Here is a 15,730-nt window from a genome sequence, read left to right as displayed (position 1 = left end):
CAGAGTGAGATAGAGAGGGGGGGGGGGGGGGGGTAAGAGTTTCCGTTTGCCGATAAGCAGCTACTACTACTGTAGTCTACTTTTTGGCGCCATCAATTCTTGGCAATAGTTCAAAGTTGGTGCTGCCTTTTTCCACTTTTTTTTTGCTCTTCGACGGCTTTTCACTCTATTTTGCAGCCAGAGCTACTTTTGCCACAGCGCTACTAAATTGAATGAAAGCACATTTTGATTGAAAGGAAATTTACGTTTAACTTAGGGATACCAAAGAGTCAGACAAGTAATCGGACACAGACAACAATTCAGTTCGGCATGCCTGCTTTAACGGCCAATCTAGCGTCGCCCAGCACCCTGTGGAAATATCAGTCAATGTTGCAAAATTAGTTAAAGGCTTGCAAGTAAGAAAAAGTAGGAGTAGAAACTTTTTTACGCCAACTTGGTCAACAAGTTGCAAAGTATTTGCCAAATAAGTCAAGCTAAAAAGGACGAGCCAATGGGGCGGTTGACTGAGTCCAGACTTTGACTGCATTCCTTTTGGCATGATGGCCACATCTGATGATAAGTTTTTGTTCTACGAGTATTTGGCCCATTAAAGGAGATGGAGAAACTGTTCTCTTTATATAGATAAAGCTGTTTGTCATGTTTGACAAACTGACTGATTGATAATCAACGTAGAAACAGAAACCTTTAGAAACGGAAATTCTTTTTTCTTACAATTGAGAAAAATAGAGCAATTAGGGAAAACCGGATGTCGGAAATAAAGTTACATTCAACTTTAGTTATTTATTTAATCAATATATATGTAATATTTTCTCCAAATATTATTTCACCGATTGTGGAAACAGATGGGTTTAAAATGGAATTCAACGAAGTATGATAAAAACTTGGCCCGGGCAAAGCCGGGTAACAATTGGAATATATATTCTCTCCTACCAAAAGCACGCCATGCTTAGTTCCCGCTGACTGCGATTACAATAAAAACGTATTTTTGACTATTGCTCTTCTATGCGATTCTCATTAAATCAAGCTAGGCTTACACAGCTGTTCATACTTTGATTAATAATTATCTTTGATTCACTCTTGTTTTATTTGTTATTCGGGTCTTAATCAAACTAATCTCTACTCTCTCTCTTCTAGTGAATATTATATACATATAAAAGCCGCTCTTCGTCCTAGTAAAAGATGACAGTTAAATAATCGTGCCTGTGAATGTGAACTTTTGGGTGAGTCAAGATTTTTTTAAGATATTTATATATGAAGATATGCTAAAGACATTTTTGACCATTTTGAAGTAAACAGTTTTCTTTTCAATAATAGACAAATTTGATAAGTAATAGAGAATTTTATTTTCCATAGTATTATAACATGCTGGTTGATTATATAATGCATTCGATATATTTAACTAATCTATTGACTTGTTGTCTCAAAAACTAACGATATTTTATAAGATATACGAATATTTCGATTTCTGCCCAATTTTCTGTGTTATAACATCAAAAACTAAAATACATTTAGGATTTGTTTCAACTCTTGTGCCCTTTGTGTACTGAAACCCTTCATATTACAGGTTTTAGGATATTCCAAATATATATTCTTTTTGAAAAGTTGTTCTACAATAGGTTTCGATTAACTGTAGCAGTAAATATTTTGTATATATGTTTATTCGAGCTAAAATGATCTACTTAAATAGATTTTATCATTCATAGCCCTCATCTCATATATTCAATTATATATATTTATATATATATACTTTTGACATAGCCTGCAAATCATATAGTTGCATCTTAGGTACCTCTTGACATACACATAGCACATATAAGTATTTTTCAATATATGTTTGAATATATATATATATATATATAGATTTTTTTTTCATTCTTTGATTAAAGTTGTAATTGATATAATGCAAAGCACATTTAGTTTAATAGTTTTTGGGTTTTTCAATTTTGTCAATACAGTACAATCTCGTTAATGCGAACAGCGTGGCAAACGATATTATTTTTCGTAAAATGTTTTTAAATTTCGATATACTAATTACTAGAATAGACAAAATAAACGATATAATAAAAGCAGGAATCATTAAGCTCGTAAATTTTAGATATTATTTTGCTCAAAATAAAAATTAAGTTTGAATTTAACAGATTTAAATATATAAAATGAAAATAATGTATTAAATTAACAATTCAATGAATGATAAGGCATAAATATTTGAAATTTATATAATTTGGCATATATGTATATATATCTCCTTCTAGATTTCACATATATTTTTCGCAAATGCGAATAACGCCTGGTTCGTCTTATCGAGATCGTACTGTATATACACATAATTATATTTATTTATGTATTTGTATAGTTTTGAATATTTTGCAAACGCGCATAGCATCCTTCTTAAATGTATCCCTGCAAATTCCCAGAAAATTTCTTAGCCACATGAACTCCTTGTTGAAATGGTTTAAGGATGGTCATGTAGGGGGGGGGGGGTTCTGCTCTGTTAATGCTAGGCGCAACAGTTGTCTGTTAAGCTTAACAGAAAGCTTAACAGGCCAAGCACAGCGCCTTCTGTGGATTCTAATTTTTGGTTGTTGTCTTGGCTGTGGCACTCAAGTTGTTGGCCGGCTCCTGCAGCGATACCCACTGAGCTGTTGCGTTCTTGGCCCGAAACATTTCCTCAAAGAAAATCTTCTCCTCGTGCTGCACCTCAGGCGAGTTGCCAACTAAAGCACGACCCAGTATTTCGCTGGAACCTAATTGAATTAGCTCAAAAGACTACATTAGTTAATTTTGTATAAGGGCATCGCCTTGACAGTCACTCACCGAGGAGGCCATCGTGCACCACGTTGAATTCCAGGACACAATTCTTGAGCGTTTCCTTGCCCACATCGAAGGCCAATGCCTCGTTATAGACCGGATTAACGGTATTGCGCTGCACGCCCGTCTTGCGCTTCTTTAGCTTCTTGCCGCCCGGTCCCAACAGAGTCACCTTCACATACGGATCCGAGGAGTTGCGTGCATCGTCCACAATGCGTAGATTGCGTGCCTTTATTAGCACCACCATCAAACGCTCCGCCGAGGGCAGATAAGCCAGCGAGACCATTATATCGCCCAGATCCACCTTCATGTCCTGTGCCGAGGCCGAGGTGAGCGGTGTCCAGAGTTTCAGCTGCTCGCTCAGATCCAAATTGGCCAAATGCAGCTTGGTGCCGCCAATGCAAACGTGGCGTGAATATGCATCGAAATCGTAGAGTAAAATTTCCACGCTGCGCTTGTCGATGACCCCGGCGGTGACCTCAAATACAAAGTGCTCATCGAAAACTGTTTGGAATAGGAAATTCAGAGATTAGTCATAGTTAAAATCTCAGTCGACCGGTTTTAACCGAGTCAAATGGAATTTCTTGTCAATTGGCTTTCAAATTTTCACTTGTATTTCACCCGTGTAAATGGATTTATTAAAAACCTATTGAACCTTACACATAACTTTGAGGATGATCTGACGTCAACTTAATTTTTTACTAATCTATCAACCCAGGGATGTGTGTTTCTTTAAATATGCAGCTTGGCATTATATGGACCTCAGACTTTTATTTGTCTTCCATTTTTACCAACATTTCACCCTTTTTTTTTACACAGGGAAGTGAATTTCTTGTATATAAATAAGATATGGTATATAATTGTTTGTCTTGAGATTATGTTCCAAAATTATTCAGTTTTTATGTAAATCTTTCATTTTGCGTGAAGATCTGACATAAATTGAACTTTTCAATTAATATTTCACCTTTATTTCACCCACGGATGTGAAATTTTTAAATATGTGGCTTGCCAAGTTGTTGTCAGTTTTTTTCGCTCAACTATTATCTGAGTTGCACATAGCTTAGTCTCTAGTCTCTATATAATCAACAAAATATATATTCAGGAAAATATATAGTAAGTCAGATGTTTTTCACTGATCTTTCGCCCATGCTATAAATTCTCAAATACTCGGAGCTTCTAAAATGTGTTTGCAGTAGATCGGGTTTCACCTAATTTTTTTTTTTTTTTTGTGCACTTGGTGGATTTTTTCCACCATTTGGTAATTCCACAAACAAAAGTGAAATTAGGTGGCAAAAATCACACAAAAATGTGCTAATTTCCAGTAATCAATCACAGTGAAATTGTTGTGAATGTCATAACTGCTGCATTAAATGGGGATGGACAGTTGACCGAGACACGTAGATTATATTTATTGGATTATATCAATTCGCACCTGGATTCAGTGTCTTCTTGTGAATGCGCGTTTGCCAAAAGTTCTTCTTGTCCGGCAGCAAGCGTATCTTGGCATATGGATCGGCGGTGCCGCTGAATTGGCGTGGTTGTAGATTCTGTGCCTCCAGGAGACGCACATTGAGCAGGCCGCCAACCGGATCATAGCTGAGGCAGATGTGCAGATTTCCACGCACCTCGTTGATGGGCGCGGCTGGGCACACGGGCTTCGGCTGCGCTTGCTGCCAAAAGGATTAAAAGATAGCCACATGTTGGAAGCCCACGCTCGAATACATTTACTTACGCTGCGGTACAGAGTCATGTCGATTTTGGTATGATCCAGCTTGGCGTTCATGGAGGAGACACGCGGACGGCTGGGATGCATGGCCAGCACCACATGCTTATCGGAGCGGGCAATGGGCACCGATGTGGTCGAGCAGAGGGAGAGTGTGTTCGATTTTAGGCTGCCTGTGGGCGACGTGGGCGTGGGCGGTGCCGATTCCTCGGTGGTATTCGAGACCTGCTGCTGAACGGCAGCCGTCGAGGAGGTCACCGAGGCGGGCACCCAAAAGGCCGGATCGGCATCCTCCGACTTGAGCGAAGTGGGGCTCAGGTTGCCCGCATTATTGTGGCCCAGCTTGCCACGCGGCACACCCTCATGCAAATTGTCCACATTGTAGCCCACGGCGCCGGCAACCAGCGCCTCGCGGCTGCAACAAGATGCTCTGTTGAGAAGAAGTGAGCACAAGAGGTGGATAGGGGCGTACTTACCTTTGCTGCTCCTCATCCTTCTCGCTGGCCGATTCCAGTAGATTCTTCTCAAACCAGTTGAGACGATAGCGCTTCGAGCAGGTGGTGTACAGTGCCGCGCCCACCGCAGAAACCACCAGAAAGGATACAGAGGCATATACGCCAATCTGCGTCAGCGATAGCTCCTCCTCACGTATGACAATATCCATGTTGCTGAGAGTACAAGCAAAACGAAGAGAATTTAATTTTGACAAGCCGAATAACAAATACTCTTGGCTATGATAAATATAAAGAAATAGCAGCAGAAACTGAAGCAAATCCTTAGACGAGGCAGTTGCTTCCCTTCAAGCGTCACAAATTGCATGACCAAATCGAAATACCCTCGCGCTTCAGTTTAGTTGAGTTAAGCACAAGTTAAGACTCAATTAGTTGTTGTCCTGCGGAACTAAAGGCGCCTAATGGCAACACAGCCGCATGGACATAAAACTTTCATTATCAGGTCAAGTCACAGAGTGGGAGTATAAATAAATCAAGGCAACGCCGGCCGTAACCCGTAACCCGCATTTGTCGCCCCCAACCCCGTGCCCCCACGAGCCCTTACCCCTTAAGCCTGGGCACAGCTTTTTGGTTTATTAATTGCGCTGCTTAAGGCGCCATTGTGGCCAATGCCAGGATCTGACTGTGACCGCAGCAGCACGTGCTGACAGCTGTCCCGTTCGTCGAGGCAAGGACACTGCCACAAAAGGTGCCAAGCAGCAGGTGTAGCAGTGTGTCAAGGTGGGTGGGTGGACTTGTTTGCAATTAGCTGCGCAAACAGGCGCCTCCAACTGGAAGATGCTGTGAAATACGAAGGTAGAGGCCCTTTTTTTGTTTGTTGGCTAAAACTGTTTAAATACTCGATTTATGGGCTTTCTGTTAATTAATTAACACTTTGAACCGTTAGCTGTTTTTTTTTTTTATAAAATAATTCTGCTTTTTGCTTTATTTTTTTCTCATTCATTTTTATTTTTCGTGCAATTCGCTTTCGAGCTGGTTATTTATTTATGTTAACTTTTTGTGAGGTTTCTTTGAGACAGCAATTGAAAGAGGTCTGTGAGTGTGTAGGTGTGTGTGTGTAGCTGTGTGTGTGAAATACGATAACCCACAGAGGATTTCTTTGCGAGTTCCTACATGATTTATAAACCTTTGTGCGCTGCCTACATCATCGTAGGGCAGGTCGAGCGAGGTTTACTCGATGATTCATGAGTTTTAAATATTCATATTTCATTTCAAATTCAGCAAACTCAAACCCTGGTCATAAATGAAATTGGGCGGCTTTGTTTTGGGAAAGAAGATGCAAAATTTATATTGCTTTTGTTTTTATTTACTTTCTGAATCTCTGAAAATGTGAAAATTTTTATTTTTTTTTTTTTAATCATATAACATAGTGTTAAAATATTTCTTTGGTATACACACAAAGTTTCTTCATTTTTAAAATGGTTTTTCATTACCTTGTCATACCTTGTCATGAAATGTGTAATGCCTAGAAGGAGACATTTCCGAACCCATAATTTATATATAATCTGGATCAGCATCAACAGCCGAGTTGATATAGGCATAATTCTGTCTGTCTGTCTGTTTTTTTCTGTTTCTATTATAACTATGAACTACGGTAGTTTCAGTTAAAGCTTATCAAGTTTCCACTTATAGCTTTAAGTTTCAACTAAGCTCTATAGACAGAAAATTGAGTTTTTGTATGGTAAAATATTGTGTTTTCCAAGATATTTTCACCAAACTCAGCATATCAAGAGATGAGAGAGACTGCAGAGCTACATTTTTCGTAAATATTATAAATAATTATAAACATTCTAGAAAAAAAAACGATCGATGCTGACAAAATAACATTGATTGTGTAAGCCCTAACAATCGATGCTCCCGACTTGCCCAGCAATCATTTTGCACAACAAGTTCAAATAACTTGGCTGCAAATATTTACTTAATGTAGCTTTAATCAGTAAATGCATTGCCTACGTGAACACTATGTGAATTAAAAGCCAGACAAAATCAATAAAATTATCAAGTCAATCAATCAATCAATCAGTTAACCTGAGCTCAACAGGTCATAATTTGTAGCTCTGGTGCCGGCCCTCGTCCTAGTTAATAAATCTCAACTAAACCAATCATGTCAAATTGATCAGATCGTGGGCGGAGCTGTAAATCGATGTCAAGTCAACGTGCCACACACACTCCCTTTCTCGCCCCCCGTCTCTCCCACTCTCTAATCACCTCCTTGCCTCGCATGTCGGGTTGCAGACTACAAATTGTGATGCCTCGCACATGTTGCGCAGTTTCTGTGGCAACCATGGGGAAGACTCTAATGTATTTTACAGCCTTTTAGCTGACAATTTAGTTGTTGTACTTTGTTATACGGATTCATGGCAACCGCAAATTTATCACAGTTGCCATAAATTTGGTATGCAGAAAACTGCGGCCTTTGTGGCCTGTTGTCCTGATGCGACCGTTCGCATTTTATAAACAATTTTCGTGCTTTTATCGCATATTTTCACTATATTTTCCTGCCAGCCAGCCTCAGATAAAGGGGCCGCACTATTTCCGGCTGCGACAGCGGCAAAGTCAAGGCCAATCATAAATCGCCAGCTGCCTGTCAGCCGCACTTTTCTGCTAAAATATATATATTTTGTATATTGACTCAGTGTCTAAAATTAATTTTATCTAATCGATAGGGGCATGGTTCAATGCCTGCCCCACGCTCCGTTTCACGAGCAGGCATTGTTGTTCTGATTTCATGCGGCGCCGCGAGCAATTTCAACATCAGTTTATCATTTTGTTTTTTTCGCCTTTCTTTTTTCACTTAACTTAAAAAGTATATATACCATATACAGAGACGCGAATAAAAAACACAAGTTCCCAGCGGCTAGCGACATCAAATTGCACAATTACGGCAAATTATGTTCATTAGTCTAATGAAGTGTTTGTCACACAATGAAGCGACACGAACCGCCACGACCATGCCCATAACCACGCCCACGCCCACGACAACTGTTGCTTGCTGCTGGGGTGCGTCTGTGGCACAGCTGCAAGTCTGTTATCAAGTCGGGCCTTAATACCCTACACCGAATGCTCTAGCATCAGTCAGGTCGTGTTAGGTTCGTTGTCAGTCCATAAAATGCGCAATAAAATAATTTCATTATTATATTTCCTGTCAGAGTTGTCAGAATAATTGGAACACCGATGATTGTATACCCTTTTAGACATTTTGCTTAGATGTGAGAATAGTGAAGCATGCAAATTCAGAGTTGGGTGCAAATATCTTGGAAAACAGAATATTTTACCATACATAAACTCAATTTTCGAAAGATTCTTCCTTTAAATCTAAATAATATAAAAGTATGCTTATGAGCTTATAAGCAGAATAGTTTAAATAGTAAATGGCGAGCTTTGGTCAAGAATTCTTGTTAAACAAAAAGTTTTTCATACAAAAACTCTTTATTTTAACCGATAGTTTCTATGCCAGATATATATATGACATATGCTGATGGGATTATGCATATATCTCAAGAGCATAGTTAAACTGATAAATGACGCTTTTTTCGATACCTTGATGAACACTAAAGTTTTTAGTACAAGAACTTCATTCTCGATCGATTGTTCCTGTGGCAGCTAAATGATATAGTGAGCCGATGTTATATGTATGTATATGTATATATCGATGTGTAGGGAGCTTTATAAGACAAAAGTTATTCATACAAGAAGCTACTTTTCGACCGATCATTTCTATGACAGCTATATGATATATGTATGCCATATGTAATGCCTGCAACAGAAAGACGGACCTAGATTGCATCGAAACAGGCAGACGGACAGAGGGACATGGCTATATCAAATCGGCAGTCGATGCTGATCTAGAATATATATACCTTATGGGGTCAGAGACTTCTTCTATGCGTTACACATTTCCTGACAAAGTTATAATACCCTCTAAAAGTTCTTAAATTGGTTTTATACAGTTTTATTTAATAATTTGGGACGAATGTGATGAAGCAATATTGGAAATTAAACAAAGTGTGTTTTGTACTAAATATTATAAAATTGTATTATTTCCTATAATTAAACGCATTTTTTTTTCTTTCTTTCAACTCTGCTACTGTTTAATATCAATTTAACAAAAATTTGAAAGATTCTTTAACTTTTGCCATAAAATAGTAGCCAGACTTTAAGGCTAGCTGAAAGTTGGCTATTCTTTCGCCTAGTTTGTCGCAATTCGATTGAAATTTCTATTATTATATGAATTTTATGGCTGTCACATAGTCGGCGGAAAAGTCTCCATCAAGAGTTTCCAGCTTGTTTGCTCGAACGCATTGCCATAATTAGATTACCGTCGAGCGAGTCCAAGTGGGCCAGGCAGCAGCAGCCGCATCATGAGCAGCTCAGCTTTTATTTTTCCCCTTTGTGGCACACACGACTTGCCACACGTAGCAAAGTGTTTTTTCCCTGCTTTGTTTCTTTTGTTTAAATTCCGCGAGGTACGAGTGCCGTGAATGCTGCTGGCTGGCAACAGGCGTAAATTTAATCCTTCACATGCGCAGAAACTCTATAAAAGCAGACGTTAAGTATGCGCCCGAGTAGCCCGACGGCAAGCGTGATAAATGCTACTCAGAATATGAACATGAGCTGCCAGGCAGTCGTCCACAGTCAGGCAATCAGCCGTCAGCAATTTGTAATGCCCATATAATGATATAGTCGTAGCTATAGTATTTCTTCTCAACAACATCATTATCGCCCTCCCAAACCCGACTTCTCCCCTATCCTAGTCATTGACATTGCGGACATTGTTGCGTGTTGTTCATTTTGTTGCTGCTGCTGCGAGTTGATTATTGCCGCCTTTGGCATTGACTTTGCCTGTGCCATTATGTTCTCTACTCTCAACAGTTGGCCCCAAAACAGCATCAATGACAACAACAACAACAACAACAACTGGCTGGGCCATAGACTTGTGTAATTAGCCGCCAATGAATATTTATGGCTTGTACGAATTAAAGCCTATTCGCTTTGAGCTCCGGCAAGTGTCATAAGTAGCTAAAGCACCAAGGAGATATTTGTACATTTATTTATATGCTATTGACTAATTCCATGGTAGGATTAGATAAGCTTATTGCATTTTTTTTTAAATTTTATGTTGCATACCTTTGCTGGCAATTTTTGAAATTAATTTCAATTTATTATCAAGTAGCTGTAGACCTAAGATAAAATACTCTACATTTTAATTTCGATTCGTTTTACAATTTCCCATATGCAACAATATCTGACTATCTAAAACTATCAATTTAAACTAATAATAAAATGCTGCTTGAATGAAATTAGTTAATAGGATCAAGTAAAGCATATAAATTGCGAGTTTGTTTAGAATAGCTTAAAAAAAAACTAAGAAACAAATGAAATATCAATCGACAGTTTCTATGAGAGCTATCGGAAAAATCGACACGCTTAGCAGAAAAAAAGAAGGAAACAATATTAAATTGTGAATTATGTATCTTTGATAGAGTTTCTATACCCTTGTGTTTATTGATATTCATTATGTGTCCAAGTGTGAGCATAATCTAAATTAGTTTTGCGAATAATCAAAAGGGAGCTCCGACAATTTATTCGAAAAAGTTTGCGCAAAGTTTGTTAAGCTGTCAACTTTCTGCTTGCGACGCAGCCCTTAAGTTTTTCTTGGAAAATTCATAAAAAAAAAAGAAATAAAAGTTTTTTCTTATATTGATTTCATTCTGTCAGAAACAGCTCTCGAGTCAAGTCTCAGGACTAAAGTGAAAACTGATTCCACGAAAAAGCAAACAAAAAAAAAAGAAAAACCTGCAATGCAAATGCAAATGGCTATTAAAATCCAACCAACATATGTCAATATGCCACAGGCCATTAAACAATGGAACCCCAACACAGAAACAAAGAGAACCCCCCCCAAAAAAAGGAAAACTTGTCAGAAACAAGATAAACAGCAGTTTAATAATGAGGCAGCCGAAGTAATATGCGTAGCATTGCCCCAAAAGCAGACAAATAAACAAAGACAAGTAAGAGTTGGCTTAGCGACACTTGAATACCCTTACCTAAGCTATAGTTGGGTATTTTAGTAAATATACTTAAATACTGCTTAATTTTCGATAATTTGTGCTCAGGTCTGATTATTTCTTAAATAGAAAAAAAACAAACACTCTTCAATCAGTTGAAAAGAGCTGTTTTGCTGACTCTAAAACTGTAATTCTGTGACTTTCAAACTTTGCCTGGAATTAATAAATATTTGCAATTGATTTTTACACTATCTTTAAAGATTTTAAATATTCTATTTTTCTGGCAGGAAACCTAAAATCATTATCTCAGCTGCAAATTTCTTGTCAGCAAATATCATAGTTTCTAATGCCATAATGCATGACAATATCATGATATCCTCTGGTAGGGTATACGAAAATTTGATCATTAAAGCGCAATATGCTCGGGACACATGTTGCTTGCACACAGAACACTCGCCGGACATAAAACAACAAGGAATATAATAAGTGGGCTATTAATACACAAGCTGAACGCGCTTGTGTGTCTCTGTGTGTTTCTGTGTGTGTGTGTGTGTGTGTGTGTGCGTAAAAAGACCAAAGCTGCAGCCGCAGTTTGTGACCCGCCCTGCCAATAACTCAGCATGTCAACAAATATTGAGGAGCTGCCTTTGGCGTTGCCTTTGCCTCAGGCGTGGCCCATCCCCAGACCTCGCCCTCCGTCAACCCCCACCCCCCCTTCCGCCACACCGTTTGCCCTGGTTTTATTGGCGCCACGCCCCAGGCCATCAATGTCCTTTGGCGGATAATGCGGCTTGTGGGTATGTGGTTTTTGCATTAAAAATGCATTAATCCTGGACACGTGATAAATATTCATGGTCTGCTTAGACTTGACTATTATGCATGCAATTTCTAAAATGCAGCCTCTTTGACTTGAAATAAAACGCAATATGTTGGCCAACGTGATCCTGGCCAACATGTCCTCTGTCTGTTCCGCTCTGTTCTGTTCTGTTGCCGTTCTCTGTCCGAAGGTCGAGTGTGAGTGTTTCAAGGGCGTGACCGTGTTTGAGTGGCCTGTCCAAGGTAAATAGAGTTGGCCCACTGCATGCTCCGCTGGGTTAAGCAGGCTAAGGCCCGTTTGTATTCTCCACAGAAATCTCAGCCAAGGCACACACACACACACACACACACCTCGGCGCACACACTCCGACGTGCGGTAAATTGAAACAGGGGCTTAAAGTCTGAATGAAGGCGTATTTCCGCCTGCACATTTCTGCTCTGAGGTCCCACTGAAAGCAAGCATTATACAACAATATGGGTGTAACCCCTTCGTCTCTCTTCCAACTCTCCAATATGAACAAATTGAAATGTAAAATTGTGGAAAAATGTATAAAAATGTGTTGTTGTTGTTGTGTTTCTCCTTTTTGCTTGCTGTAGGATTTGATATGAATTTGTGTTAGGCTGTCGCCCACGCTGCGTATGCGTGTTGCATGAATGAACGCCTGAATCCATAATCAACTGATAAATATTCAATTATTTTAGGCGTTTGCCAAAGGTGCAATTTATATTGATTATACGCATTGCCGTTTCAATTATTTGGAATTAAATTTTAATGCATGCAGCCCAAATAACAATACTAATTACATTGTCGCTGTCAAAATGAAGAATTTCATTTGTTATGTCTATCGATGTTGCCTACGTTTGTCGTATTTAATTAAATAAAAGTGAAATAAATGTGGCTTAAAAGCAATTAAGGCAATAAAGGTATATATTTTTTTGTATGTATGTTTGGAGAACTTTTTAAAACTGAAAATCATGAATTTTCAATGATCAAATTAGAAAGTTTTGGTATTCTGAAAGCTAAATTAATTATTCTCTGAGAATCGAAATAAATAAAAAATATATTTTGTTGAAATATTTTTGGACTTATGTAAAAAAAAAGCTGCAAGAAAATATATTTTGAATAAAAAACAAGTAAGAGGTTCTAGTCGGGAGCTCCCGACTAGGGAATACCCTGAACCCCTTTTCTTCCAACATCAAATGCATATATATTTTCTATTTTAGAATAGATTTTTATCGATTGCTTGGAAACGGAGTAAGTTATCGATTATCGGAAACAAACTCGATCTGCGCAGGCACTAGGAGCACCTACATCTAAAATTTCAGTCTCTAGCTCTTATAGGTTCTGAGATCCTTGCGTTCATAGATACGGACGGACGGACGGACAGACAGACGGACATGGCTAAATCGACTCGGCTATTGATGCTGATCAAGAATATATATACTTTATGGGGTCGGATAAGCTTCCTTCTGCCCATTTTTAATGGGTTCAGGGTATAAAAATACATTTCTGCAGTAAAAACATTGAAAACTTATCTATTTATATAACACATACCCCAATGGAAATGTTTAAAGCACATTTTATAAAAATATATAAAATATACCTTTAACTGAATGTTTAAAAAATCACATTCAGGCAGTAAAAAGTACAGTCAAATAAATATATAAGTTCTTTTATATATAATATATTTATATTATGCTTGTTTTTGGCCAGTTAAACTAAAATTTAATTTATATATTATATATTAATTTTAGCTTAACTGTCAACTTTGTATTAAATTTTAAATTCAATTTGAGCCTACAAATACTTGCACAAAGCAAGCCCTAAGTCCAGGCTTTAGCACTTACCCGTTATTTGCGTTTATTTACAATGTGTCACACACAGTCAGAGTAGACACACACACGCGCACACACACGCACACACACACACACAGTGTATGTGCAACAAAAACAATTTATGGTCCTCGAATAGCTGCACGTACAAATTTTTTTCGCAACAATATGTTTACTTATCCTGGCGCTCGACGTGTCGTATGCGCAATATGCTCTAAAAGCGCGGCATTCCGTTCGGTTTGAATGTTCAGAGTTTAAAAAGCAATTTCCTTATTTGTGCGGCCTTATTAATTTTTAATTCTATTAGTTCAGCGCACTTTGGTTAAACGAATTCGACAACATCTCTCAAAAATATACAAGCGTATATTATAATATATATTTCTGTATATATATTTATGATTTTTTAGCGGATGCGACTTGAGAGCAGCAACAACTTGGCCAACGCGTTGCTGAAACTCGACTGTGTTGTTGTTCGCCAAAAATTTACACGCAGTTGCCTTTAGCCGCATTCCCTCATACAAACACACACATACACGCACACACACGTACGCACACACTCACACATCAACTTAACCAGAAAGTTTCGCTTCCTAAAATGCAAGCTACATATTAGCATGCTGAACGTTAGATCAGTTTTGAAGACCTCAAAAGTTAATTTATAGTTAAAATAATTTCATTAATATTTTTTGAATATTTTTTTTTTTTCAATCTCTCACCAAGAGCCGGCATTTTATTTCAAAACCAATAAATATGCAACGTTTGCTGCGCGTATCAAAAGTTTTGGGCAAAAGCTTTGCGCATAAGCAACAGCTGTCACATTAGTCAAAAGCTCGCTCACGGCCAAAGCAATTCAATGTCAACTAGCTGACGGTACAAGCACAAGCCAAAAAGCTCCTTTGTTTACAGTTACTTTTGGCGTTGCCACCGGGCCACAAAATTTTGTTTTGAAATTTCAATAAAATGAATGAAATATCATTAATACAAAAAATTTAATAATATAAATCGAATGAAGAGTAATAATATTAATAATATTTTTATAAACACAAAATCTGTTCCAGAAAATTATGCAGTAAACCTTTGCGCATTATCAAGAAAGTGCAGTATATTATTTACAGGAAAGCATGAACTTGAAAAAAATGCTTTGTCATTACATCGGAACAATGGCCTGCATGTAAATTTAATTATTCACAGATTTTGATAAGGCTACGTCTATATGACTATACGTCAAAGAAAAAACATCTATGCTATATTATATATAAACAGGGTTTCTCAGAGATAATTACGCTCGAATCTCTGGCTTATCTACTTTCAAACACTTTTTTGAGGCACGAACATTCCCGAAAACTAACACTGTGAATTGCTTGTCATTATATTATAAATAATTTTGATAGGATTGTGAATTAGTCTACAGACTATAGGTTTGACCGAGTTATGGGAGTGGGAAATAATGACCTATGTCTATATAGGATTATAGCGGGTATACCCGCGCCTTGCCCGTGGTATGTTCAAAATAAATTCTCTTAATAATCTTTGAAACCCGATCGGACGGTAAACAAAAAACTTTCTTAGAATCTTAGAATTTTGCGAAAAATGTGAAGCACGTCTCAAATGAATTTTGACAAAGATCTTTTAAAATTATTTGAAGGCCGATCGGCTGGAGAACAAAAGTAAATATATACCATATATATACTATATATATAAATACCCTCTTTATTCTATTACTATAACCCAACAGGGTATTTCAGAGTCGATTACTCTCGAATCTCAAATAACAGCCTTATCTACTTTTTCAAACACTTTTTTGTGGCACGCATGTTCCCATAATATTGATAGGATTGTGAATTAGTTTATCTACTAAATATACCCATATATACTAATACTATGCCCTAACAGGGTATTGTAGAGTCGATTACTCTCGAATCTCTGCCTTATCTACTTTCAAACACTTTTTTGTAACACGCATATTCCCAAAACCTAAAGCTGTGCATTGCCTGTCATTCAATTATATAATAATTTTGATGGGATTGTGA

The 15,730-nt window shown here is 37.8% G+C and overlaps 1 protein-coding gene and 1 long non-coding RNA gene across 4 annotated transcripts in view; one reads left to right on the top strand and one right to left on the bottom strand.

Annotated features, from left to right (window-relative positions):
* The window catches only part of LOC115760279, a 96,653-nt gene that overhangs the window by 2,589 nt on the left and 78,334 nt on the right, over nucleotides 1-15,730 (top strand). For all 3 annotated transcript variants that reach the window (XR_004017590.1, XR_004017588.1, XR_004017589.1), the window contains one exon: nucleotides 1,135-1,220. This is a non-coding gene — a long non-coding RNA (uncharacterized LOC115760279). The remainder of the gene's footprint in view (nucleotides 1-1,134; nucleotides 1,221-15,730) is intronic.
* On the bottom strand, nucleotides 1,361-14,104 carry LOC115760274 (synaptotagmin-1). Its single transcript, XM_030701545.1, has 6 exons — nucleotides 13,716-14,104; nucleotides 5,008-5,199; nucleotides 4,541-4,946; nucleotides 4,241-4,478; nucleotides 2,815-3,312; nucleotides 1,361-2,744 (listed from the first exon to the last, which is right to left on the bottom strand). Exons 2-6 carry the CDS (start codon nucleotides 5,193-5,195, stop codon nucleotides 2,569-2,571), a joined length of 1,506 nt encoding a protein of 501 aa, XP_030557405.1. The 5' UTR covers nucleotides 5,196-5,199; nucleotides 13,716-14,104; the 3' UTR covers nucleotides 1,361-2,568.

The sequence above is a fragment of the Drosophila novamexicana genome, unplaced genomic scaffold (assembly GCF_003285875.2).
Source record: "Drosophila novamexicana strain 15010-1031.04,08,12 unplaced genomic scaffold, DnovRS2.1 tig00000387-arrow-pilon, whole genome shotgun sequence".
In the NCBI taxonomy this organism is placed as follows: domain Eukaryota; kingdom Metazoa; phylum Arthropoda; class Insecta; order Diptera; family Drosophilidae; genus Drosophila; species Drosophila novamexicana.
Note: the sequence above shows the minus strand (reverse complement) of the source record. Positions and strands in the feature narration are given on the sequence as shown.